Source organism: Eublepharis macularius, chromosome 4 (assembly GCF_028583425.1).
Source record: "Eublepharis macularius isolate TG4126 chromosome 4, MPM_Emac_v1.0, whole genome shotgun sequence".
NCBI classification, from domain to species: Eukaryota; Metazoa; Chordata; class Lepidosauria; order Squamata; family Eublepharidae; genus Eublepharis; species Eublepharis macularius.
Genome location: NC_072793.1, coordinates 186,260,147 through 186,287,680, shown reverse-complemented (window position 1 = coordinate 186,287,680; position 27,534 = coordinate 186,260,147). Strand labels below are relative to the sequence as shown.

Below are 27,534 nucleotides of genomic sequence, written 5' to 3'. Positions count from 1 at the left end.
CTTGGCATCGTCTTGTTTGGAGCCATGCTGGCGCGGACTGGAGGCATGGATTGGCGGCAGAGGGGAGTGGAGGGGGAAGAGGCAGCTGGCACTGCTGTGCCTGCCAGCTGAAAAGGGGAGGGATGGCAAACCCTGTTACAATCTGGTATGTAAGAAAGGACAAGCCCAGGGGGAATACAATGAAACAATGCTTCACAAAGTGTTAAATTTTTAAAGTGCCAGTGCTATATAATTCATACATTCATACGTATTTGTGCAACTCCTTCAGGAACAAGAATGAATCCGTCATACAAAAAGTGCATTCATGAGTATTGCAACATGTCCCGGTGTAATAAAGTCAGTCCAAATTTAAATCCTTGCATTGGTCTCTTTCCTTCTTTCTGGTGACCTTTCCATGCACAGAGCAAATGCAGAGGTGGGATAGATGTAGAAATCCTCCCCAGGCCCGGTCTGGGGCCGGCTTAGAAACCACAGATTTCTGAATTTATAACTGACTTTTGAAAAGTAAGATAGTGATATTAGGAAAAGTAATACAGCATATATATAGTTTATATAAGGGGATATAGAATTGTTTGAAGTAAACTATGATTAAGTTAGGTTTATAATTAAGTATATGGCTTGAAGAATAGGTTGTTAATAATTGAAAATATCATCAGTATTACTAATATAGTATGTATAGAGTAAATATAAGGCTTAGAGTAAGTAATTCTACATAGGGATGGTTAAGAAATGTTTAATATAAAATTGAGTAAGTAATAAAGGGGGTATAGGGTTGGAAAGCTGTTGGAAGTCAAGAAGGAGGGGGGGAAGGGTGGGGATTAGATAGGGTTAAATAAGATAGGATAAAAAATTTTATTATGTATATGATGACCCACCAATAAAATTTCTTAAAAAAAAAAAGAAAGAAATCACAGATTTCATGTCCTCTTCTATGGGAGCACTGCCTCTGCTATAATATTACAACATTACAGTTTACAGCGTCTCAACTGCCCTTGAAAGGCTATAATATAATGGGTGGCTTTATTTACGTTCCATATGCTTGGAGTTTCTCACATTACATCAACCGGATTGGGCGGCCGTCTATTCCAGGGCACGCCCTACTACTGAGCAGCAGAGCTGAAAATACCCTCATCCATTAAGAATCCAATCTGCGGGTGACGTGTACGTTAAAGCTATCTCTCACCCCGATGCAAAATGCAACAGGGACAGCTTTCAAAAATACATAGAATTACTGACAGTACAGAGTTATACCAGGAGGTGGCGCCATAGGACTTCTTATAAATAACAACGCAGGGATAATTGGTTGTTTAGCCCCTTTGGTTTAACCACGTTCAGTCTGAAAATCCAGAATGATTCCCGACGGAATAGGAACATTTGTTGAGATGAGTCCACCACTTCCAACACAGCTACTTGGAAAGCATTATCCAAATGTTTATGTTCCTTAAAATGCACTGTCAAAGGTGCTTCCTGTACATCATTCCGGATCCTTGAAATGTGTTCAAGGACTCTAACTTTCAGGGGTCTGGTGGTGCACCCTACATATACTAACTGACAAGGGCATTGCAATGCGTAAATCACATTTTTGGTATTGCAATTAGCAAAGTGGGTAATACCACATTTATTTCCATTAAGTATATATTCCTTACCTTCCCATAAATTCCTACCTATTCGGCAATGGCCACATTTAAAATTACCTACAGGGCGATGCGGGGAGATCTGTTTGCTCCGAATATCTGCTCTAACCAGATGGTCCTTCAGATTTCTGGTTCTTCGAAGACCACACAAAGGTAACTGTTCACACCCCTCTATACCAGAAATTAATTTCCAGTCATGTGTAACTATTCTTTTAATGTTGTTACTCAATGGTGTGTAGGTTGGTCCTGGCTCTTAACACTACAGAGAGAGCGTCTATCAGTGATCCTTGCTCTCTCCCATGCTCTTTTTACAATGGGAGAGATCCTTGCTCTCTCCCATGCTCCCATGCTCCCCCAGCTGGCCTGGCATGGTCCTGTTTGGAGCCATGCTGGGCAGTCTGGAGGCGCAGATGGGGGGGGAGGGCAAGGTGGTGAGGGGATGGTGAGCGGCCGATCCGGGTGGCAAGGGGAAGGCAAGCAGCTGCCTCGTTTGCAGCCGGCCACCGGTTTGCAGGTGGGCGCCCCCCCCCGCCGCCGCCACCGCCGCCGGCTTGACAGGGAGCGGGTTTGTCCCTCCCCTCCTGCCGATCGAGGGGAAGGTGAGCAGCCTCCCCTTTTGCAGCCGGCCACTGACTTGACAGCGGGGTAGCTTTGTCGTGGGTTTGTCCCTCCCCTCCCGCCAATCCGGGCGGCAAGGGGCAGGCGAGCGGCTGCCCCTCTTGCAGCCTGGCCACCTGGATTCGGCCACGCCACTTCAGAGGTGGACCGTTTGTTTCCCCAGCCTATCACAATGAGGAAGGGAAGGGAGGTAGAAGTCTTTCCTTCAGGCACCCAAAAGGCGCATGCTCCAGCTATCCTTGTGAGTCTTCGGATAGACACTAAGGGAATTATGTTATAGGATATAAACTTTTTCAAGGACCAACCAAAAATCCCAAATAGGAACTCCTTATGAGGAGGTGCTTCTGAGTTCCCAGGGCAGATCTGGCTCTTATGGCTTTTTCATTTCCCAGAAAAGAGCGGCCATTGTTTCTTAGTACCTGAATACCTCAGTCCAGCCCCAAATCTTTTTCCCTGGGCACAAATGAAGCCAATTTTGAAGGGTCTCCTCAACTGCCATCTTCCGACTGCAGATGGGGCTTCTGGAAGGGCCTCTCACAAGAACATCAACCCCAAAGCCAAGAAATGTCTGCATGACTGAAAATCTGGCTCTCCCCAAAGGGTCCATTGGAGTTCATCCTGATGAACGTTGTTTTTTTTTAATTGCCCTTTTGGGCTTCTCCAAAGATGCCATTCTAGGCGGGGGGACCATTTTCTGGCCTCCCAAGTGGGCAGCCTTGACATATTGCAGTGCTGGAACTGAGGGACAGGAGCCCCCTCCCCTGAGCCTTGCAGCTGAGAAGGAAGCGTCCCTGCCTCCCCCCAAGCCCCCGTACCTGGGCTGCCTGCATGGCTGGTCTTTCCTCCTCACCACACGGGGGAGAGGGCAGAAAAGCCATCAAGGACGTCTGTTTGCTGCTGCCTGGGAGGGAGAGAAAGAAAAAATGTTAGGAAACTTTTTTACACATACAAGTTTCTCTGTCTTTCAGCTTTTCCTTTGGGAACCCTCCTCCCTTCCTTCCCCACCACTGAAATAAAAACCAGCCAAGCCCCCATCTCTTCCCTCCTCCTGTAGCCATTGCTTCTTCCTCAGTGTGCCTCAGTGGCACCGAAGAGCATTTTTTCCATTTGACTGCCAAAGGTGCAGGGTTCGGATTCTGCACTCAAACCTTTGCAGGGAGCTCAGAGCTCTGCATGGGGGGGGGGGGGCGCAAGGGGCTCTCTCTGATGCAGGAAGAGAAATCTGAGAGGAGGCAGGTTCTGCCCTTGAATATTTTTTCCAATAGTCTTTCAGCTTGTATCTTCACAGCAAAAATGGCTGGAGGCTTACTTTTAAAAAAATCAGATCAAAGCTGAGAATTCCGAGAACTCAATGCAATTCATTTATGGATATCTAAAATCCTGCCCCCCATAGCAAGGTACAGGATCAACTCTCCACTTTCAGCATAGGTGTAAACTACGGGGGGGCTGAGGGGCTTGAGCCCCCCCGGATTTGGCCAGGGGGGCTGAGCCCCCCCGGGCAGCCAGTGAACTACATGGGGGCTAAGGGGCTCAAGCCCCCTCAGATCTTACATGAGGGTCTCAGTTATAATAGTCGATGAAGCACAGGATTGTCCCCCCCTTCCTGTTATATCATATTATAATTTCTATAATTCTTTGGGGCTTTGTTCCTGTTTTTTTGCTTGTATGTATCAGTGTGTTTATTAAGAATTTATCATTTTTAAAGGTATTGCGGTTTGTATAAGCAATTTACAAATAAATGTTATAGAAGAATTAAGAGACTCTGATAGAAGATATTTGATTTTGAAAATCAGGCTCCTGGAAGGCAAGATTTACACACTAGCAACAATATATATACCAAACAATGCAAGAGAAAGTCTTTATGAAAATGTTTTCCAATCCATTTTCAATTTTCAAGAAGATAATGATCTTCGGAGACATGAATGGGGTAATGGATCTAAGAAAAAGATAGTTGGGGGGGGGGGAAACAAAGAAGGCAAACTTCCCCCAAAAGTGCTCTCTCCCCTCCTATCAACTTTTTTTGAAGTAATATCTTAAACAGTGGGTTAAATGTCTAAAAGATTTTTGATCCTACAAAGGGAACACAAAGCTTACAAACTATCAACCCAGCTTGTGTCTCTTTTACATTGTGGGCGACTGAAGCGGTTTACATAAATAAAAGGACCAGAGAGCCTGTGAGATTTTGACAGCCATAAATCCAGAGAGCATTTACCTCGGAAGTCTCTCCCCTCTCTTCACTTCCCTCCCCCATCTTCTCCAAAATGTGTTTAATTATACAGAAATGTTACAATTGGGAGATGCTTGTAGGATCAAAAATCTGAATATTGGAGACTATACTTTCTTTTCTGACAGACACCAAACACATTCAAGGATTGATATGAGCTGGATATGAAAAACCTGAGTTATTTATATTGTTTGTTATATTATGTTTACTCTTTTTCTTTTGACATAATTATAACTGTGCTATTGTTTTTATTTTCTTTTTTCTGTCCTGCTTATATTTATAAAAATACATTTTATATAAAAAAGAATGTATACACTGCCTTAAAATACCTTTGACTATGACACACTAATTAGCTTAGTCCTTAACCCTGGCTGGCTCCACCCATTTTCAATGTAGCAACAGTCAGATTGCAAGGCCTCTGTGGGATATAAGTGCAATATAAGTGCGTGGCTACAATTTGCACTCAGGGAACTTAGAATATTCCACTTCGAATGCTGTCCCATTCCTCAGGTTTCAGAGGGGGAGAAACCAGAGAGTTAGAAAGATAGACAGGTCAGAGCATCTCTTTACTGTTTATTCCTTTACTGCCCTTTGATGTGTAGATTACTACTCAGGAGTAGAGATGAGCATGAACCTAAATACGACCCCAAAAAACCCACGAACCAGGCTGGTTCAGGGTTCACGAACCAGGGTTCGTGGAAGTTCCTTTCCACGGAACTTCCACGAACTGTATGATGGTTCGTTGGGTCGTATTTACAGGGGCAGTTTAAATGGCCATTTCCCTAGGGAAATGGCCATTTAAACTGACCCTTTAAAGGCCCTGCTGCAGCAGGTCCCCCCCCCGCCAGCTGATAGTTTAAAGGGACCTGCCCAAACTGCCCAAACCCCTGCAGTCAGTGCTACTCTGTTAAGGACTAGTTTTTATTCCTTTTAACAGGGAAAAAAGTGAGTACCTATTTTACTTTCCAGTAACCTTATCATTACATTGTATTTTGGAAATGGAACACTGGGAAAGGGTAGGCCTTATGTTTCCTTTTAAAAATAGCTTTGTTTGTTTGTGGCTTTTTTTTTGCTGGGTGTGGGAGAACAGTTATTTTTTTTTCATGGTAATGTATTTGGGGGGGGGGGCTGCTTCAGCCACTCCTAAACTCCTCTTTCAATTTCCATTCCATGTTTAAATGGAGAGGTGGTATCTATTGCAGAAAAGGAGAATTCCTAAAAATGAGTGCTGTCTCTCTGAAGCAATGAGAAGCCCTATCTGCATGAACAAGATTGGAAGGGGGGGTGCAGATCAGAGGCCTTTTAAAAATTTCCTTTTGCCCTGTGTCCAGGCTGTGATTTGGTTAATAGTGTCTTTAAGGTGGAGTTTAAGCAGTGCGCTAAGAAAACAAGGTATATAAAATCCTGGGTAGTATAATTGCAAGTTTTTGGTGGGGGGGGGGGGGTCATGACTAGCACTGTTCTGAATTGCCTCAAAATGTGCTTGTACTCACTTATAGGATATGAGTTTGAAGTGAGAAGATGGGAGTTTGCTACTACTTTGCACTCTGCACATTGCTCAGAAGTCGAGTGCACTGCACGGCAACTGTTTTGTATTCTGCCCTGGTTCAGACTTCAACCATGCATTTACCAAACGAAGGCATCTGCCATGCCATAATTTAGTAAATTTCAGTGCTAAGTCACCCTGATGAATAAGGCAGAATCAAGACTCCTGTAAATGAACGTCCAGGAAAACTTAAAAAAATGTTCCCTTACAGGCTTTTCTGCATTGCCTTTCTTAGTGTCAAATTTGTGACCATTAGTTTGTCCTATACACATGGTATGTATAATTATAGATCATAAAGTGACTATCCGAAAAGTGAATTTCAAAAACAGGACACAGCAAGAGATCACTGAGATAGCACTATAACCGCTGGCCAACTCCCACCTTTTCCTAGGTTTGGCCCTGCTCAGGGGCATTGTTAGGGGGGTCCCCATGGGTGCCTGGGTCCCCCTAAATTTGTGCAGAGCCCCTCCCTAAATCTCCCATGGCCCCACCTCCATAGATGGTGGCAATGGAAGCCCCTCCCTGTGATGTCATTGGCTCCTCCCTGTGGTGTCACTGGCATAGCAATACCTCTGGCCCGGCCCCAGCTCCCCCCCCCCCAAATTGGAAAGTCTACGCCGCTGTCTTTCAGCCCTTTTTTGTGGGCTATTCCCTGGCCCAAGAGCCACAGTCCCTGTCAGCCACTCACCTGCCTCCCCCTTCCAGCCCTGCCCCCTCCTGCAGCTCCCCTCCTGCACCTGCCTCATCCTTCTCCCCCCAATCCCCCCAGAGCCCCTCACTCCTTTCCCCCTCCTGCATCCACTCCCCTGTTTCCTCCCCCCCCCCTTTCTCAACATGCCTCTGTGGAATCTGAAGCCTCTGGGGCCCCCTCCAACCTCCAAGGGTGCTGAGTTCAGAGCCGACCCAGCGCCCACTGCAGGGAACTTGGGGGGGGGGTCTCTGCACAAAGGGGCAGGAGGGACGGAGGGGGAATTGGGAAGAGGAGGCAGGGTAGGAATTGCAGGGAGGGGGCTCTGTCTCACCCCCTGCTGCACCCCCTCCTTTCGCTCTGATCAGGGTCTTGCATTGCAGACCCTGCCCCACATTCCCCCTTCTCGCCCTCCAAAGCTCCTTTCAGCTCATCGGATTCCCTCCCAACCAAGAAGGGGCTCTTGCAAGGGGGGAGGGCAAGAAGTGGCTTTCCCACGTCTCCCCACCCCCACCCCACCCCATTTTCTTCTCTAGGGCGGTGGTTCTCCCTCTTTAACCCTTAGGGAGCACTTCCCCAGTCCAGGGGACCAGGACGGAAAAGGCGAACGGCGCATGCGAGGAAAGCGCAGGCAAATGTCAAGCGAAGACCCTCTCCCACCGCCGAGGGTCTGGCCCCATTGTGCCCACTTCAATGGGATGGGGTAGAAGAAGAAACGTGCAGTGGTGGGGATAGGGGAATCTGCCTGCCTGGGAGCAGATTTTGTCTTACCTTTTCAGAGTCCTGCTTTCTGGCTGAGGGAGGTTCGAGACCAGCAAGGCTCTCCCGGGGGAAAGGGACAGATTTTTGGAGCCTCTCCGGTGCTTCAGGATCGCTTTAATATAAGGGGAAGCTCAGCTTTCATTTTTCTTTTCTCCCTTTTGAACTTCAGCTTCGCCTTGTCGCCTGGCACCCAAGGGAAACACCGCCTTGAAGAGAAGCAACCCTTCAGAGCAAACTGAAAAGCAAAGCCTCCCGTTTCTGATGAAAGGGGCGTGTCTATTGTGTCTGCACCTGTGAGACTGACCACCGGGCATCGTCCTGGATAATCCAGCTCCCCCCTGAGTTATTGCTGAAGGAAATGGGGATGTGTTGACGGGTCTTTTGATGACCACATTAAACTTTGTCTGTGAGAGGGAATCTTTTATAGTCTGTTCTGGGGAAATGTCGCTCGCCATGGAGAAAGAAAGAAGCCAAACCGAGTCACAAGATTATAGAATTTATTCAAACTTAGCCTCAAAAATCATAGTACAGAGCTCTGAGAAAATTGTATGTGTAAAAATTGTGAGTTACACAGAATAAAAAGGCATCTAAGATTCAGCCTATTTCTATACATTATTTCTGTGAATAAGAAACCAGAAGAAGCAAAGTAGCAGCGTTTTATAGGTAAAAGATCTTACCAATCCAGGAGATTTGACTGGAGAGAGAGCGAGCGAGCTTCCCCCTTCCTTCTAGGCAGTGTACCTGAAAAATAGAGGCATAACTTTTTCTTGCCTCCATTGAGTCCCGAACTCATCTTTATACTCCTTCTAGGGACATCTGCTCACCTCTCTAACCAGAGAAAACAACAAAACCAGGGAATTTTACCTCTCGCTTTTGGCACAAAAAGTCCCATAATTAACAGAAATTATAGAATAACTGTGGGACCTGCCCTTTATGGCTACATTGTTGGCAAAAATTGCAAAAATATTTATTTGGCCTACCCAAATTATGACAACCCATCACAACTGCAAATTCTTTAGGTTGATCTGACCTGTTCTTGTTCCTAACCATCTATGACGTGAAATGTAACTGTGTAAATATCCTATGACTCTACTTATCTATCAGCTGTGGATAAATGATGGCTAACTGTAACTATATCCCTATGTTTTATATTTCTAAAACTATATTCCTATATGAACATGTATGGTTGGATATGCATCTTTGTAAGCTGTAGCTTTCCCCATAAGTTCAAAACTAAAGAACCTTTCTCTATGTTTGAAGAGAGGCTTTCAATAAAGACACTGTCTAGAATCCTGGGATTTTCCTAGCAGTGGTTGTTTTACTGTACCACACCTGTCTTGTGTATGTGTGTGTAAACACTCCGGGGATTTTTGATAGATTTTATTAATGTGAATCATACAAACTGCAAGTCAGGGAAGGAAGGAAGCATATTAATCCCTTTTCCTCTCAGCCATGTTTGAGGTCCAGTTCAGTGAAAGTAAAAATAGTTTTTGGAAATCATTAACTTTGTTCAAAACATCCAAACGGTTAAAGTTCTATGTACATTTCTCCTTCCTATAGCCAAAATTTCCCTTTTGTTGGTCTTTATCACAGCAACTCTTCTAGACAAACATTCAACTGTTTGCCTCGTTTATTTACTCGGCTTGTTTCCTGATTACGGGGATCACAGAGGCCAACGTGGATGCAACTTCTGTGAAACAAGTTAACTTTACCTTCTGTGAAACCATCAGCTTTTTAGAACAGGCCTCCAAGTCATATGAAAGCAGCATCCCGTAGGCCTTACAGATTCTTCTAAATTATAGGCTGTATGCCTATCACCAGACACCAGAAGCAGAATCCCTGCTTCGGAGCCATGCTTTTGTGCCACGGTGGTGCCGGGAAAGCTGTGGGTGTGCCATTCAGTGGTGCAGTCTGTGGCTGTGGACAGGGTTTGATAGTGAGTTTGAGGGGACCCCATAGGAAAGTCTTGAGGAGCCAAGCCTTGGATGCATGTTTTTGTGCTTTGACAGTGCCCTGAGGTGGTGGATGCGTGATTCTTATGGTGCTGCCTATAGACAAAAAATAATCTGCAGTGTAACAATGGTTTTATTTTGCTTCAATTTGCATACTGAGCTCCTTCATCCTTTCCTCACAGGACTGGGTCTCCATCTTCATTGGCCTCCTCTGGACACATTCTAGTTTGTCTACATCCTTCTTAAATTGTGGTGCCCAGCACTGAACACAATACTCTAGGTGAGGTCTAACCAGAGCAGAGTAGAGCAATACCATCACTTCTCATGATATGGACACTCTGCTTCTGTTGATGCAGCTCAAGATTGCATTTGCCTTTTTAGCTTCCATATCACACTGCTGGCTCATGTTCAGTGTATGGTCTACTAAGACCCCTAGATCCTTTTCGCATGCACCACTTCCAAGACAGGTCTCTCCCATCCTATAATTATGAATTTCATTTTTCCTACCTAAATGTTTAACTTTGCATTTATCACTGTTGAACCTTTTATTTCTTTCAGCCGTTTTCCAGCCTGTCAAATCATCCTGTCTCCTGGCTCTGTCTTTCACCATACTTCCTGCTACCCCCTCCCGATATAGTATCATCTGCAAATTTAATTGGCATTCTCTCTATTCCTTCACCCGAATCATTTATAAAAACACTGAACAGAACAGGTACCAGGACCGATCCCTGAGGTGCTCCACCTGTCCCTCCACTCCAAGAGGATGAGCGCTCTTTGGGTGCCATCTGTCAACCAGTTCAGATCCACCTAACAGTAATAGGATCCAAACCACATTTACCAACTTGTCAACAGGTAAGTATGTGGAATCTTGTCAAAAGCCTTACTGAAATCGAGATAAGCTATGTCTACTGCATTCCCCTGGACCGGCACGGAGGTAACTTTTGTTAAAATGAGATCAGGTGAGATTGCTGTGACTTGTCCTTGAGAAAGCCATGCTGGCTCTTAGTAGTCACAGAAGGCAGGACTTATTGGCTCCTGCTTCCTGATGGGCCCCCTCCACTTTCCCAGTCCTCCCATTGGCTCTCCTCAATGCCAGTCTCATGCAACTGAAAGCGGACATTCTCCACCATTTTCTCTGGTAGAGGTTGATCCATTCCCGTTCTGGGGGATGCTCTGCCCTTTGGAAGAGGCCAAAAGGGGCTCTTTCCTTCTTGCCAGATTTTATGTCTTTGAAACAGCCACTCATAAGCAGAGGCTATGAGCCGGGCAGTCCCTCCCAGTCAAAGTTATTCCAAGTCAAACTCCGGTAACTTTGCATAGGATTGCGCTGTGAAATTCTCCCCTCAGCCACAAACTCTGCAGATGGCCTGTCAGCCTTAGGACATCATCTGCAATGCGGGGATAGCAATCCTGGCCTGCCTGGCAGGGAAGTTGTAGGGATTCTTATGGTAACATATATGAAGAAATGGTGTGAATGCTGAAGAAGTGCAGTGGGCACATCTTCTGCAGGACTGACAGCAATCCCGAAGAACCACGCCCTCTCCCCCGAACAGAGGCTTCAGGTGTGGAAACTGCGCTCTTGTCAACCACCCACATGGTTTCCGGGGCAGGGCCGCTGTTCCACCACCTTGGAAGCGCCTCCTCTCCGAAGGCAGGGTCAGTCAGCTGACTGTGATCCCGGAGGGGAGGGGCTTGTCCCAGGGATCGCCAGTCCCTGCCCAAGCCTTGACCCCCCCATAACAATACCAAGAGAGGTAACAGCTCCCCTCATTTTTTGTAAATAGGGACATCCCTGCCCTGACACCAGTGGGAGGAAAGCTGCCATCCGAACTCTCCAGCCAGTCCTAGAAGCCATCTCCAAGAAACTCGAAGGGGTAGGACTGCCCCGCTCTTGGACCACCGAGTGTTTTCACAGCGAGTGAAAACAGATCTTCCATTCTCTGGTGGTCCTAGGAGTGGAACATAAAAAAAAAGCAGTGTGTCCCGAGGTGGGTCCTCTAGTTTCCAGGCCTAGAGGACGTGTTATAATGCCCTCCTGCCAAAAACTGCCTCTCCAGATAGATCAAGATCGGTAGCTGTGTTGCACTTTCTGTAGCAGTAGAAAAAAGCAAGGGTTCAGTGGCACATATAAGACTAACAAAATGTGTGGTAGGATATAAGCTACTATTCCCTGACCTGCATAGTCCGGGTGAGCCTGATCTCTTTAGATTTCAGACGCTAAGAAGCATCAGCCTGGCTTAGGAATTGGATGGGAGACCTCCTATGAAGACCAGGCCTGCAGAGGCAGGCAATGGCAAACCACCTCTGATAGTCTCTTGCCATGAAAACCCTGCCAGGGGTCTCAAATTTTGTTATTCTTATACGTGCTATTGGACTCTCGCTCTTTTCTGTTGCTTCTGCAGAGGCCAACTTATGTGCTCTGTTATGCTCCAGATCGGGAAATTCAGCAGCTAGGACATTCAATGAACAAAAACAGGATATTTGGGTTGCAGAAATTTGAAAACAAGGACAAATATGGACCCAGAGATGAAACACTGCTGAACAAAGCATAAGTGATTAAACACGACATCTTTAATGATGTGGAAACTACCCAGTAGGAGCAGATCCACATCAACAGACAGTACGCAGTAGTGTGGTCTACAGTCTCTGTCCCTTTCCCAAGGCACGCCCCTGAGCCATTTCTTACAGCACCGCCCTGTTAGCTGAGTCAAAAAGCCCTCCTGGATAGTTCAGTTTTGCACAGTTTGGGAAAGTCAGGAGAGGGGGGGCATTCCTGACCCGTCCAGGCAGGCCATTGCACAAGGGGGCATCCACTCCAGAGAACGCATGTCCCCTGGCAGCTGTTGATTTAGCCATTACCGGATTAGCAGGAAAGTTAGGAGAAGGCGAGGGGGGAATTCGAAAGATGTTAGAAACTGTCATGGGTGACAACTGGAGACAGAAAGTAGACTGATGTGGAAAAGAGCTTTGATCCAATTGGGCGAAGATGAAGAAAGTGAATCATATGACATCTTTCAGTGTTAGTTAATTTATTGTCCCTTATGAGGACGTGATATAAAAGATCTTTCTGTGAAGACTGGTATGTTTACATGGCACTGCTAGATAACCAGTAGATTCCTGTGTGTATTGAGAAGTCCGAGGGAAGTGAACTATTGAGAGAAGTGTATTTATTTTGGATGGGACGAGATAAGCGAGAAGCGTCAACGGAGGTGCTTTTCCCCAGCCAGAGGAAGTGGCTTTTAATGTGGGTTGCCCTTTGAACTGCAAGCGGGGACGTTTCCCCCGGCCCCTCTCACTGTCAGTCTGATGCATTTTTTATTCCAAACCTGGGAGAGACCAAATTTAAGAAATTAAACGCCACAGCGTTGTGCGGGGGCTGCATGAGCTGTTGGTTACAGCCTTTCACGGCAGAGGGGGGATTCGAACCTGACATTCAAACACCTACACCACCAAGGCTCTGATAGGGTGAAGGAAGTAGTGCAACCGAGAGGCTGTCTGCCCCCCTCCCTGTCGCTGCTGCCTCCACCTTCCTGGCTTCTCACACATAAACCTTTGCTGCTTTTGCAAGTAGCAGAGGGATTTTCTTGTGCTCATCTGTACAAGGAGGTTGTGTGATTCTCCTCCTTTTTAGCATGGAAACACCAACTATCCGGCTGAAGCTGGTGGCTAATTTCTTGCCGCTCTTTTCCTTCTAGACGTTTTGGTATTCCAGCTTTTCCATCCATGGCGTGTTCATCTCTAGGCCTCTGTTGCCATTCTCTGATTAGGAAAATATTTATTGTCTCAGTTAGAGAACACACATTCCCTTTCTGTATTCTTGGGGAAAGCAGAAGGGTGCCCAGCCGACAAACAGAGGGGCCTTGGCTAACTGGCAGATCTCCATTTTGCACAGCCCAACAGGGCTGTCGTAATATCCAATCCCCCACATTTACATTTGGGCAATCCAGCTGGGCTGCAGTCGCTGTGCTTCAGGACAGAACTCTGCAGTGTCCTCCTGGACAACTTTCAATACATATTAGATGACGGGTACCAATCCCAGGAGATTCCCAGCTGATCCAGAAGCGTTGGCATCCTTGCTACAGAGTAGAGATGCCCTGATTTTCACTGGAAGCACTGGCTACAAATGAACTTGCCTCCTTCAGTAGCTGTGATCCTCTGCCTGCCGAGATCTTGGGCTGAGGTATTTCTCCTCACCTATCTCAACAGGATCCCTGTGTTGAGGAGGCGGGGATTGAACCTCGAACCTTCCGCATGCTAGACAGATGCTCTTCCACTGAGCCACAGACCCAGGTGTGTTGAAGGACGGGGGGGGGCATGTAGGAGTATCTCAGGCTGAGAATGAGCATGTGCGAAAGAGTCAGGTGGCCAAAGAGGCTGAAAGGAAGAGAAGGAAACCCTGAGGAGGGGGGGATATCCAGGTCCATATCACAGAAGCTAAAACATATATTAAGTTACAAAATCTTTATGCAAATTTTGTTTTTGTTTTCTTTCTTTTCTTACTTTGTACAAATTAAGATTTTTTTAAAAAAAGAAAAATACATAAAGTGAAGCATCTGAATAACCTTCATGGAAAGCACAATACAGTCTGGTCTGGCTAAGCAGAACATAAGAACATAAGAGAAGTCCTGTTGGATCAGGCCAATGGGGAAGGTCTCCCAGTGAGGAGGGGACACTAGAAGCCCTTCCACTGATTGCCATCCCCCCCAAAACACCAAGAATACAGAGCCTCACTGCCCTAGACAGAGAATTTCCTCTATACCTTGTGGTTAATAGCCGCTGATGGACCTCTGCTCCAAATGTTTATCCAGTCCCCCCTTGAAGCTGTTTATGCTTGAAGCTGCCACCACCTCCTGAGGCAGTGAATTCCATGTGTTAATCATCCTTTGAATGAAGACGCAGAGAATGCCTGCCGCCAAGTCCTGCCCCCCAAAGGGAGTGAGTGGCCAAAACAGAAGCTGGTAAAATCACCATGTGCTGCAGAGAAGGCCTGCAGATATACCACCGCCCCCACAGTGGTGCATGTACATCTGATCTTGTAAGAGTGCTGCCACCAGGGGGGACACACCGCAGGGGGCACATGGATGAAGGCCTATCTGGCATAGTTGACTCCCCTGTTGTGCCCTGAAGTCTGAGTGTATTAGGATGTCCCGTAGACTGTGGATATGCATTAAATCACATCCTTCAAGACTTTCTGTTACATGACAATTCTTATCAACAATTTTACTGATGTTGTAAGCCATAGGGGTAAAATCTATCACCCATCTAATATGTGATTCCTGTGTGCGCACTTTTGAGTAGTGTAGTGTGAGCTGTTCTAGTTGCTATAACAATAACTACTACTACAACATTCGATTTATATACTGCCCTTCAGGACAACTTAACTCCCGTTGAGAGCAGTTTACAAAGTATATTATTATTATTATTATTATCCCCACAACAAAACACCCTGTGAGGTGGGTGGCGCTGAGAGAACTCGGAAAAGCTGTGTCTGACACAAAGTCACCCAGCTGGTCTCAGAGGAGTGGGGAATCAAACCCGGTTCTCCAGATTAGCGTCCTGAAATTAACTAGTGAGCTGAAACAAAGCAAAAAATTGGGCATGACACAGTAGTACAGGGTACGCAGTAGAGTAGTGCGCAGTCCCTGTTCCTTTACCAAAGCAGCTCTCTGGACCGTTTCTGTATAGCACAGCCCTTTAACTGCCTAAGAAAGCCCTCCTGAATATTTCTGCTTTGAACACCAGGAAAGGGCAGCCCCCCCCCCCAAACTCTGGGGGAGAAATAGCAGAGTTCTGTATCTCTCTGGGGGTGGAGAGGAGGAGGAAATCCTACCTGAACCTTATTTGTATACAATTACGCCATCCCCCCTCCACTGGTCTCAAGTCTCCGGAAGTTCCACGGGGCTTGCTCCAAACTGAAGAAGGCAACAGGGGCTTCTCTGTTCATGTGATCCACTACATTGTATTTAGAGTTGCCAACCCCAGGTTTGGAAATTCCTGCAGATTTAGGGGTGGAGCCTCGAGAGGGTGGGTGTTGAGCAGGGGAGGGACCTCAGCTGGGAATAATGCTACAGAGCCCCCCCGCCAAAGCTGCCAGTTCCTCCAGGGGAACTGGTCCCTGTAAGCTGGAGATCACTTGTCATTCCTGGACTTCTCCAGGTCCCACCTGGAGGATGGCAAGCCTTATTTGACTTTTGCACTGGGACCCTGCTGGCCAGGAAAAAAATCACCGCTTTTTAGTCCCTTTCTGAGAACAGGGGAGTGGAACCGCCCACAGAACTGTGACTCTTGAACCCTGGTGTGTGAGGAATGGGCCTTCAAAGCTGCTTCCGACTTATGGGGAATGAAAGACCTCCAAAATGTCCTCTCATTAACAGCCCTGCTCAGATCTTGCAAACTAGAAAACGTGGTTTGAAAATCTTGTTGGTCTCTCAGGTGCTTCCAGACTCCCATCTGGCTGTTGTCAGGCATGCTGGAAGTACTGTGTGCGTGTTTGCGTGGTGTTCCCCCCACCTCATCAAATAAGCATTTGGGGTTCCCTAAGCTAGCCTCCGCTCCTGGCTGATGGAAGGGCTAGATGGATTTCTCCAGGCCCCTACTCAGTGGCGTGGCAGCTTCCTTTTCCATAGATCAGGCAATGAGATCCCCTGCTGAAGTGCAGCTAACGGCAACTCCTTGACACCAAAGAGACTTCCTAGAGGAGAAACGGGGGGATAATAATAATAATAATATTTGATTTATATACCGCCCTTCAAGACAACTTAATGCCCACTCAGAGTGGTTTACAAAGTGTTCTTTTTACCCCACAACAATCACCCTGTGAGGTGGGTGGGGCTGAGAGAGCTCCAGAGAACTGTGACTCACCCGATGTCACCCAGCTGGCTTCGTGGATAGAGTGGGGACCCCTGTTTGCCTTAAGAAGAAAATGTCATACAGTGTCCATCTTGGGGAAAAATACAGCCTAATGAGTCTTCCATGTACAGAAGTAGCCGCCATAGGGTATGGCGTTGTTGATATAGACGCTATCGAAAAAACTGTATCGTGTTTGGGTTTCCGTTGCGAAGGTGACAAGGTGAAAAAAATCAATTTGTTGACTTATAGAAAGAATCCTTTATTGCTTCAGCACAGCCATAGCAAATAACAAGGAAATTACAAAATTATTAATACAAATCACTACATCATAAATTTAAACCAAAAATGACACAACTCTATCAAGACCTTTAAATCCATAAAATCCATAAGGTCATGTAATGTTTTTAATACCACTAAAGGGAACTTAATAATCACTTCACGTAAAAGAAAACTTACTTCTATAGTCTTGACTATATTTTGTTTACCGAATGTTACAAACTTTGCCATTTCTAAAATATTTCTCCTGAATAGTTGCAAATCTCGGGCATTGAAACATAACATAGGCCATATGATCGCAGGAGCACACACAATCAGCAAGTGGGGTCTTGTTATCACCGCCTTTCTGTACGGCCAAATAAAGTATATTCATCCGGGCCCTAGTAAACGACGTTCTATATTCTGTGACTGTTAGGTCGTCTTGCTGTGACTGTTATATCGTCTTGCTGTGCACTTATGTCCAATAGTCTTTGTTTAATTAGACATCTAGCAGCTATATAGTTGTAACTCCTTAAATATTCTTCGGATAATCCTAATTTAGCCAATAGGGAAAGTACCTGCGATTTCCATGATGTATCTTTCATCTCTTCATATGCCATTGTTACCAAAAGTGACGCTTGGGAGAAAAAAATCTTCAGCCAAAAGTATATAACAAGTTTATGCACTGTCGTTGTTACTGGTGGCAAGGCCAGCTCTGATCTGACCATAACTGATGATGTGGAATTTGGGATTTCCAACATCATACGTGCAAACTTATTTTGTATGACTTCCAATGGATATAGATTTCCAAATCCCCAGATTGGTGCACCATATAACATTTGGGGGAGTAATTTAGATTTAAATATTCCTAAGGTGGGGGATACTAATGAACCGCCTTTTGTTCTATGAAATCTGTATAGACCAGATAATACTTTATTAAGTTTCTGTCTTGTTAAATCAACGTGAGTTGTCCATGACCCTGTTTGATAAAAATTAAATATTCCTAAGGTGGTCACCTGATCTAATAAGTTACCATCCATTTTCCATCTATGTCGCTGCATTTGCTTGCTAAAAACTACAATCTTTGTTTTAGCATAGTTGACCTGGAGTAAATTCCTTTTACAGTATAGACTAAATTGATTTAACAATCTTCTAAGACCAATTTGTGTATGAGCAATGAGTAATGTGTCATCTGCATATAAACGCACAGATATGGCCTTGCTGGAATTTGTTCACTTATTTGTTTTTTCTCTTTATTCCAACAAAGAAGGAGAGCAAGAGAGGGGAGAAGCAAAGAAAACAGAAGCCAGAACTCAGGGGACAAAGAAATCCATTGCTTCTAATGGTTCTGGTTTGTATAGAATTCCAGTTTTAAAAAAAAGACAGATATACAGAAAGATATACTTTCTGTCTATGCAGAAGATTCCAATGGTAAATCAAGCCGGGCAGGAGCTGTGGGTGGGTCACAAAGAGAATGCAATAGAGGGGTCTGGTCAGAGGGGGATGTGTATGCAGTTGCAGTTGCAAGGGGGCAGGATTGATCAGTTATCCAACTAGCAAAGCAATTGGGGGGTGGTTTTGCAAGGTGAATAGACCTGGCACCTGGACTAGCAGAACCCAGGTTTACCTGCCATGATTTTGCAAGACACGAAAACCAGGCCCCTGCACTTCCAAAGGCCAGTCTACTCACCGTGCAAAACCATAGCGTTGCAAAGCAGATAGCCCGGGCCTCCGCATATCGGAAGGCCTTGCCATAGCTTTCCAAGGTTAAGAGACCTGGCCGCCAGACCCAAGGAGCCCAGATCTACTTGCTGTAGACTTACAGGGTAGGTAGACCTGGGGTCTGTCCTCTCAGAGGCCAGGCTGATAGGATGGAGGTGGGGAAATGCAGCTCTGTGGGAGTGCTCTCTGATGGCGTAGCATGCTCCTGCGTGCTACAGTAGGGTCCTTTCAGCCCAAAGCGGGCCCAATTCAACCCGCTGTGGAGTGCAGGAGTGCTCCAGGGCCCTTTCTGTCCCCACTCAGGCAGCCATCCCGGGCTCCACAGCTGCCAGATTCAGCCCCAATTGAGGCTGAATCAGGTGGCTTAAGGGTGCAGGAGTGCTCCTGGGCCCTTTCCACCCCCTGGTGGGACCCGAATTTGGGCCAAATCGGGCAGCTGCGGGGTGCAGGAGAGCTCCAGCGCCCTTCCCCCCCTCATAGTGCTCCTAGGCTCTGCAGTGGCCCAAATCAGACCCAGGATTGGCTGGTGGAGGGGCCTACCCACCTGCCAAGCCCTCTGCAGCCCAATTGGGGCGAGGGGGCGGCAGGACAGATGGGGCCACCTCCCAGCCCTTTCCTGCTGCAATTAAGCTGGTGCTGGGAAGGGGGCAATATCAGGCCCTGCCGCCTTGCCCTCCCCTCGACCAGATTGGGGCATGGTCGAGGTGGCAATGCCTGTGCTGCCCTTTCTACAGCCCGTTGTATTTTTTCCCCACAACAGGCTTTGTTGCTAGTTTGATATAACATCTTTCCATATTGCAAGGACTTCTATGGTTTCTCTCCTGTGTGAATTTTTTCATGGCGATAAAGGGTTCGCCTCTGACTGAAGCATTTTCCACACTCCAGGCATTTATATGGTTTCTCCCCTGTGTGAATTCGTTGATGGGCAGTAAGGTTTCCCCTATAACTGAAGCTTCTTCCACACTCCAGGCATTTACACAGTTTCTCCCCCGTGTGAATTCTTTGATGGACAATAAGTATTTCACTCCGACTGAAGCTTTTCCCACACTCCAGACATTTATACGGTTTCTCCCCTGTGTGGATCCTTTGGTGGGTAGTAAGGCTTCCACTGCTTTTGAAGCTTTTTCCACACTCCAGGCATTTAAAAGGTTGCTCCCCTGTATGAATTCTTCCATGGGAAGTAAGATATCCCCTCTGAGTGAAGCTCTTTCCACACTCCAAGCATTTATATGGCTTCTCCCCTGTGTGCGTTCTTTGGTGGGAAGTAAGTTTTCCACTCTGACGGAAACTTTTTCCACATTCCAGGCATTTATACGGTTTCTCCCCAGTATGAATTGTTCGATGAGCATGAAAGCTTCCATTGTCATGGAAGCTTTTTCCGCACAGCAGGCATTTATAAGGTTTGTCCCCCGTGTGAATTCTTTTATGGGAAGTAAGGGTTGCACTATGACTGAAACATTTTCCACACTCCAGGCATTTATATGGCTTCTCCCCTGTGTGAATTCTTTGATGGCAAGTAAGGCTTCTTTTCTCACTGAAGCATCTCCCACACTCCAGGCATTTATATGGTTTCTCGCCTGTGTGAATTCTTTGATGTCTATTAAGGTTGTCCCTCTGACTGAAGTCTTTTCCACACTCCAGACATTTGTATGGTTTCTCACCCGTATGAATTCTTTGATGGCTATTAAGGTTTCCCCTGCTACTGAAGATTTTTCCACAGTCAAGGCATTTGTACGGTTTCTCCCCTGTGTGAATTTTTTGATGGGAAGAAAGCGTTCCACTCTGACTGAATCTTTTTCCACACTCCAGGCATTTATACGGCTTCTCCCCTGTGTGAATTCTTCCATGGGAAGCAAGGCTTGCACTCTGACTGAAACATTTCCCACACTCCAGGCATTTATAAAGTCTATCCATTTTCCCCCTTTTATGGATCTTCTGGTTCACATTTTTATCTGATTTTTCAGGAGATTCCCCCCCACTTGCTGGGCACCCATTTCTCCTGTCTTCACGCAAGCCACCACCCCGTAAAAGACCAGAATTATGCATTCCTGCAGGAGGGTGTTTTCCCATCTCTGTCCCCAGTTCACCACAACGTTCATCTCCCTCTTTCAGATCTGAATGGGTGTCTCCATTCTCCATCACTCCATGCTCAGATGTTTCATTCGCTGACTCCCATATGCCTCCTGCCAAAAGAAAGAGAAACCTGGTGTGACATTACGACACTTTCCCACATATCTGTGTTAGAGTTTTCTGTTTTCCTGTGAAAAGGCTGCGTTTGCAATCTCTGAAGACTCAGAAGTTAAACTCATTTAGCCTGTAGCCATCCCCTTCCCCCCCTTCACTTACTCAATTCCTTCTAAATTCCAAGCTGACCAAATTGGCAAGGCAGCCATTTGTAGCCTACTGGAACAAAGGAAAGGGAATGCACCATGGAGACCTCTTGCCTCAAAATCACCCATTTTAGGTTTCTCCTCTCCTGCCTGGGTGATTTTACAGGGGGGAGTGGATGGGGGGTGCTTGTGGGATGGAGGTCACCTGTCCCTATAAAAGAGGGACAGACATGCATGCTTTAATAAACACAAGAGAAGGTCTGAAGAGAGGTGGCCAGCCAGATAGAGAAGATAATCTGACAGGGAAAAATTTCTGCCTTTCTCCTTAACTTGACAGAGATAAGTTTTATCAGAGGGAAACTCAGAGGGGAACGAGTCCCTTCCCAGGCTGAGAATACTTCAGTGCCAGAGGAACGCACAGTGCTCTGGTCGGAGGAGAACAAAGGGATAGCAGCTCACACTGGATCTAGACAATCAAATTTAGGAATACCACAGGGTAGAGAGTATCCCTTCTCTTTTGCAGGAACAAAAGCCTGTCCTGCCAGGAGGACATCATAAAATCCCTGCGAATGAGGAAGAAGCTGGCTTGGCCTGAAGCCATTGTGTCATTCCTGTTTTTCTTTACACCTGGCTCCATCCTGAGCCCCTCTTCCTGAATTTGCAAGGCAGAAGACCCAAACGATGACAGCAAGCTAAGGGATCATTTTCTGAAAGCCTGGAAGACCAGGAGTCAATTTTTTATCATCCTTTAGGCTGGATGGCAAAGAGGGTTTGCGGCTTATTCCCAATCTCTTTTATCCTTGTTCTCTTTGTTGCACCTTTTGTGTCCCTTTTATTTTCGTATCGCACTTCTTTTCCTTTTGAATTCTCTCCAATTCACCTTTGTGAACCAAAAAGCCTGATCGAGAGAAAATGGGAATGGACAGCCGTGATCCCTTTCCTGATTCAGTTCGCAAGTGACGGGGCTTATTCCCTGTAGCCGCGAAGGGGTCCCGATTTCAGACCAATCTTGTTTACAGTCTATGATGGTGTCAGTCTCAAGGGGAGGGAACACAATAGCAGGGGACCTGGGAACACTAGCAGGGAAGGCTGAGAAGCTTTCTCCCTCCCATGTGGGTTGAAATGCGGCTTGCAAGATCATTTCCGCAGAATGAGAAAGCTAATGTCTGGGGCAGAATTTGAAGCCAGAATATTTGGAACTGGTAAAATTCCTCCAGGGAAATCCATCAGCCCGCGGAAGGGAATGCAGAGCTCGCAGATATCGGTGAATCCCGTTCCAGAACTACCTGTCAATCCTTCCACTTCATCACACTCAGGGACAATCAGCTGCTTGTCTTCCTCCAGCCAAGAGATGAGGCCAGGTGTGCCATTCACAGGACCTTTTCCAGGAGAAAACAAAAACCACAGTTATGGCTCTTTAGTGTGTTCATGAAAGCCACCCTGATTCTGGCCTTCCACAAATAAGGCAGCTGGACCAGAGCTCCTCCATCTGGCATTGGCAGTTATATATCCTCTGCTTGCCCAGCTAGGAACTAAATAACAGATGAGAATCTAGGAGTGTTCTTACCCCGAGACCCCCCGCCAGCTACACATACTTTGGGAACCAGCATGCAGAGCTCCCCTGGGTCCCAGGGCCATCCAAAGACAGAGGGCTAGAGGGACGATCAGCCCAGGTGCAATAAAATGCCATTCCAAGAGGCCGGAGCCTTATTTCCATCGAAAGACCACCACTCCTTAATCAAGGCACCTTTTCTCAGCTCTCCAAGCACCCCCCCCCCAAACACTCCAGCTATGATTAATGGACAGTATTTGGATCTTCTCTGGCACAGGCAGTGTATGCCTTAATCTCTCCCACTCTACTTGCTTTCCCTGGAAAAGGCAAACCAACTCTGCTACTTGCTTGCCTTGAAAGACCCTTGCGAGGTTGCCATAAGTGGGTTGTGACTTGATGGCACAGACCTGTGTTCGTTCCTTCCCCAGATCTTCCTCCTACATCCCTCGTTCCTTCCACCCTCACTTAGGAGTAGCTCTGACCCCTTCCCAACACAGACGAAAGACAGCCCAGACAGGAGGGAAGCACCTGCTTAGACTCTCCCACCCTCTCCAAACGAAGCACCTCTTGGACTGACCTCTTCTCACATGGCCCAGGCAGGGTAGAGCCTCCAAACCCTTGCCAGACCTGAACACAGGACCACAGAGCTTACTCACGCTTCCTTCTCACTCCAATGAGGAGGAAGTCAAGAAGAAATGGACCCTTCCTTACCCAGAGAGGCCACGTTCCCAAAATTCTCCAGCATGACTTCCTTGTACAGGGATCTCTGGGCTGGGCTCAGCAGGCTCCACTCTGCCTTGGAGAAATACACGGCTACCTCTTCGAAGGACACCCGGCCCTGCAAGAAGAAGAAGAAGGAGAAGAAGAAGCAGAAGCAGAAAGCAATCTATAAAAACAAAACTGCTAATATAATTGTTAACTCTGAGACAACAAAAAAAATTGGAAGTAAGGAAAGGAACAAGACAAGGATGTCTACTATCCCCACTATTGTTTGTAATGGTACTGGAATTTCTGCTTAGACAAATACGAGAAGATGAGATGATAAAAGGACTGAGGACGAAAGGGTTCTCATATAAAGTTCGAGCTTTTTCAGATGATGTGATGGTTCTAGTAGAAGACCCTATTCAGAATATGCCAAGACTAATAGAATGAATAAAAGAGTTTGGATATTTAGCAGGATTTTATACAAACAAAGAAAAATCCAAAATATTGTGTAAAAACATGACCAAACAACAGCAACAAGAATTGGGGGATAATATAGAATATGAAGTAGTTCATAAAGTCAAATACTTACGTATAGAGGTGACAGCTAAAAATATTGATTTGCTAAAGAACAATTATGATAAACTATGGCAACAAATAGATAAGGATATGGTGAAATGGAATAAGATGAATCTGTCATGGTTAGGGCGTATTGCCGTGATTAAGATGAATGTACTTCCAAGGATAATGTTTTTACTACAAACAATACCGATTGTTAAAGACAATAAGCAATTTGAAAAATGGCAAAGAAAGATTTTGAAATTTGTTTGGGCTGGAAAAAAACCTAGAGTGAAAATGAAGGTAATGTATGACGCTAGAGAAAGAGGTAAGACGAGGTTTATTTGCGGGATGGACAAAATATAAGAAATATTTGGAGAAGAAAACCCCAATGTGGATTATACCCGCAGAAGTTGTGAATCTAAAAACGGAATAGGAGGGGGAAGAGTGGCTGATGTATAAAGAAATTCTTGAAATTAGGCAGAATGCGTACGTTCTTAAAAAGAATGATGAATCGCCATTTCAATATGGTGGGTTCCAATATAGACAAATAAAAGATTTGTATGATGCAGATTGCAGAAAAGCAGATTTTAGGATGGTAAACTCAGAATTAGAAGAATGTCTACTCCAAGTGGGGGGGAAAGATGATTTCTAAAGTATATAAGATTTTGTTGAAATGGTTCACAGAAGAGGAAGTTGTGAAAGTTCAAATGGTTAAATGGGCAATAAATTGTAATAGAGAGATACCTATGGAAGCTTGGGAAAAGTTGTGGAAAATACAATTAAGATGTATTGTCGAAGGCTTTCACGGCCGGAGAACGATGGTTGTTGTGGGTTTTCCGGGCTGTATTGCCGTGGTCTTGGCATTGTAGTTCCTGACGTTTCGCCAGCAGCTGTGGCTGGCATCTTCAGAGGTGTAGCACCAAAAGACAGAGATCTCTCAGTGTCACAGTGTGGAAAAGATGTAGGTCATTTGTATCTACTCAGGAGGGGTGGGGTTGAGCTGAGTCATCCTGTAAGAGTTTCCCAGGGTGTGGAATGCTAATGGCGGGAGGCCTCACTGTATCCTGAGGAGGTTCTTTTGCATATGGATTGGTGCTTGATGTGCTAATCTTCTCTGCAGGGCTATTGTCGGGTGTGGAGTGTTTTGTTGGCCTGGTGTTTTTCAGAACTGGAGCCCATGCTCTGTTCATTCTTAAGGTTTCTTCTTTCCTGTTGAAGTTTTGCTTATGCTTGTGAATTTCAATGGCTTCCCTGTGCAGTCTGACAAAGTAGTTGGAAGTGTTGTCCAGTATTTTGGTGTCCTGGAATAAGATACTGTGCCCTGTTTGAGTTAGGCTATGTTCAGCCACTGCTGATTTTTCAGGTTGTCCAAGTCTGCAGTGTCTTTCATGTTCTTTTATTCTTGTCTGGATGCTACGCTTTGTGGTCCTGATGTAAACTTGTCCACTTGGTTTTTGAATCATCTCAACAACATCCACCTGAACATACAATTCACAATGGAGAAAGAAATCGAGGGAAAACTCCCATTCCTGGATACCTTGGTCATCCGCAAAGCAAACTTTCAGTTAGGTCACAAGGTCTACAGGAAACCAACTCACACTGATCGGTACTTACACAAAAACTCCAATCACCACCCCCGACAGAAAAGAGGCATAATGAAAACATTAGTGGATCGTGCAAGACGGATATGTGAGCTGCGCTTTCTCAATGAGGAAATTAATCATCTAAACCACGCACTTCAGGCAAATGGCTACTCCAGAAATGAAATCCGAAGAGCAATCAAACCCAGGATGAATCAAACAACCAAGGAAAAACAGTCGCCTACAGGAAAAGTGTTTTTGCCATATATCAAAGGAATTACTGATCAGATGGGAAAGCTTATGAAAAAGCATAACCTTCAAGCAGTATTCAGACCCACCCGAAAAATACAACAGATGCTACGATCAGCAAAAGACAGCAGAGACCCCCTCACCTCTGCAGGAGTATACCGTATACCCTGCAGCTGTGGACAAGTTTACATCGGGACCACAAAGCGTAGCATCCAGACAAGAATAAAAGAACATGAAAGACACTGCAGACTTGGACAACCTGAAAAATCAGCAGTGGCTGAACATAGCCTAACTCAAACAGGGCACAGTATCTTATTCCAGGACACCAAAATACTGGACAACACTTCCAACTACTTTGTCAGACTGCACAGGGAAGCCATTGAAATTCACAAGCATAAGCAAAACTTCAACAGGAAAGAAGAAACCTTAAGAATGAACAGAGCATGGGCTCCAGTTCTGAAAAACACCAGGCCAACAAAACACTCCACACCCGACAATCGCCCTGCAGAGAAGATTAGCACATCAAGCACCAATCCATATGCAAAAGAACCTCCTCAGGATACAGTGAAGCCTCCCGCCATTAGCATTCCACACCCTGGGAAACTCTTACAGGATGACTCAGCTCAACCCCACCCCTCCTGAGTAGATACAAATGACCTACATCTTTTCCACACTGTGACACTGAGAGATCTCTATCTTTTGGTGCTACACCTCTGAAGATGCCAGCCACAGCTGCTGGCAAAACGTCAGGAACTACAATGCCAAGACCACGGCAATACAGCCCGGAAAACCCCCAACAACCATTGATACTGAAGTTGTGTATTATGATTGATGTATATTGACCCATCCAATAAAAAAAATTCAAAAAAAAGAGAACTGGGTTTTTTGATGTGATTTATCCCAAAGAGCACTTCATCTCACAATCCAAGCAGCGCATGTGCATTAGGGCACCCACCTCCCGGGAGCCCCTCCAGGGTTTATCTGCTGGGATCTTAAAGCTATTCTGAGTTCTGCACAAGATACATTGAAAGGACGTGGAATCTTGTCTCCTTCAGTTTAGCACCGACAGATTTCATTGCGCCCCTAAAGAAACACCTTCCCCTTTTTCTTTCCTTGATGGGCGACCCTCCGTTCCCAGAATGCCCTGATGGCACCTCATGAAACAGGTCGGTTTCAGAGGGTGTTGTGTGTATCGTTGAAGTCAGAGCTTTCTCTTTGTAGGGCACCAGATTTTAAGAGCAGCCTCAGAACTAGGGAATTGAAATATCTTTTATGTGGCCCAAAGATGCAGAAAGGGACACATTTGTAGAGATTTACACTTTCTACCCCCACCCCACCCCCAAACACTTCACAACTGCTGCTCGGTGTTTTGAAAATGGTTCGTAAATAGGTTGAGAGGCAATCTGAGGGCCTGGTTCAACAATCACAAAATAGGAACTCCTTATGAGGGGGCACTTCTGAGTTCCCAGGGCAGATTTGGATCTGACGGCCTTTCCATTTCTGAGGGGAGAGCGGCCATTGTTTCTTGGTCCCTGAACGCCTCAGTCCAGCCCCAAATCTTTTTTCCCTGGGCACAAACGGAGCCCATCTTGAAGCGCCTCCTCAACGGCCATCCTCTAACTGAGAAGTGCTGCAGACGGGGCTTCTGGGAGGGCCTCTCACAAGAACAGCAGCCCCGAGGCCAAGAAACAGTCTGCCTGACTGAAAATCTGGCTCTCCCCGAAGGATCCTTCGGAGTTCCTCCTGGTGAAAGGATTTTTTTCTTATTGGCCTGCTTGGGATTCTCTCATCCTAGGCAAGGGACTGTTTTCTGGCAGGGCTTGAACCAAAGGCCGGGAGCCCCATCCCCTGAGCCCTGCAGCCGAGAAGGAAGCCTTCCCCCCCCCTCCAAGCCCCTGTACCTGGGCTGCCGGCATGGCTGGTCTTTCCTCCACACCACACGGGGGAGACGGCAGAAAAGCCATCAAGGACGTCTTTTTGCTGCTGCCTGGGAGGGCGAGAAAGAAAAATGCTGGGAAACTCTTTTTGATACATACAAGTTCCTCTGTCTTTCAGCTTTTCCTTTGGGAACCCTCCTGCCTTCCTTCCCCACCTTACCCAGAGAGGCCACATTCCCAAAATTCTCCAGCATGACTTCCTTGTACAGAGCTCTCTGGGCCGGGCTCAGCAGGCTCCACTCTGCCTTGGAGAAATACACAGCCACCTCTTCGAAGGACACCCAGTCCTGGAAGAAGGACATCAGAGGTACGATGTGGTTCATCCCGAAGAGCATTTCATCCCACAATCCAAGCAGCTCTTGTGCATTAGGGT

At 46.2% G+C, this 27,534-nt stretch overlaps 1 protein-coding gene across 1 annotated transcript in view; it reads right to left on the bottom strand.

Annotated features, from left to right (window-relative positions):
• LOC129326937 (zinc finger protein 208-like) overlaps positions 1 to 27,534 on the bottom strand; it is a 47,003-nt gene extending 19,469 nt beyond the window's left edge. Inside the window, exons 1-5 of the mRNA XM_054975272.1 lie at positions 27,322 to 27,534; positions 27,126 to 27,211; positions 22,844 to 22,970; positions 21,867 to 21,959; positions 19,114 to 20,433 (exon numbers count right to left, since the gene is read on the bottom strand). Of these exons, the coding sequence (XP_054831247.1) occupies positions 19,114 to 20,433; positions 21,867 to 21,959; positions 22,844 to 22,970; positions 27,126 to 27,211; positions 27,322 to 27,496 (1,801 nt within the window). The 5' untranslated portion in view covers positions 27,497 to 27,534. The remainder of the gene's footprint in view (positions 1 to 19,113; positions 20,434 to 21,866; positions 21,960 to 22,843; positions 22,971 to 27,125; positions 27,212 to 27,321) is intronic.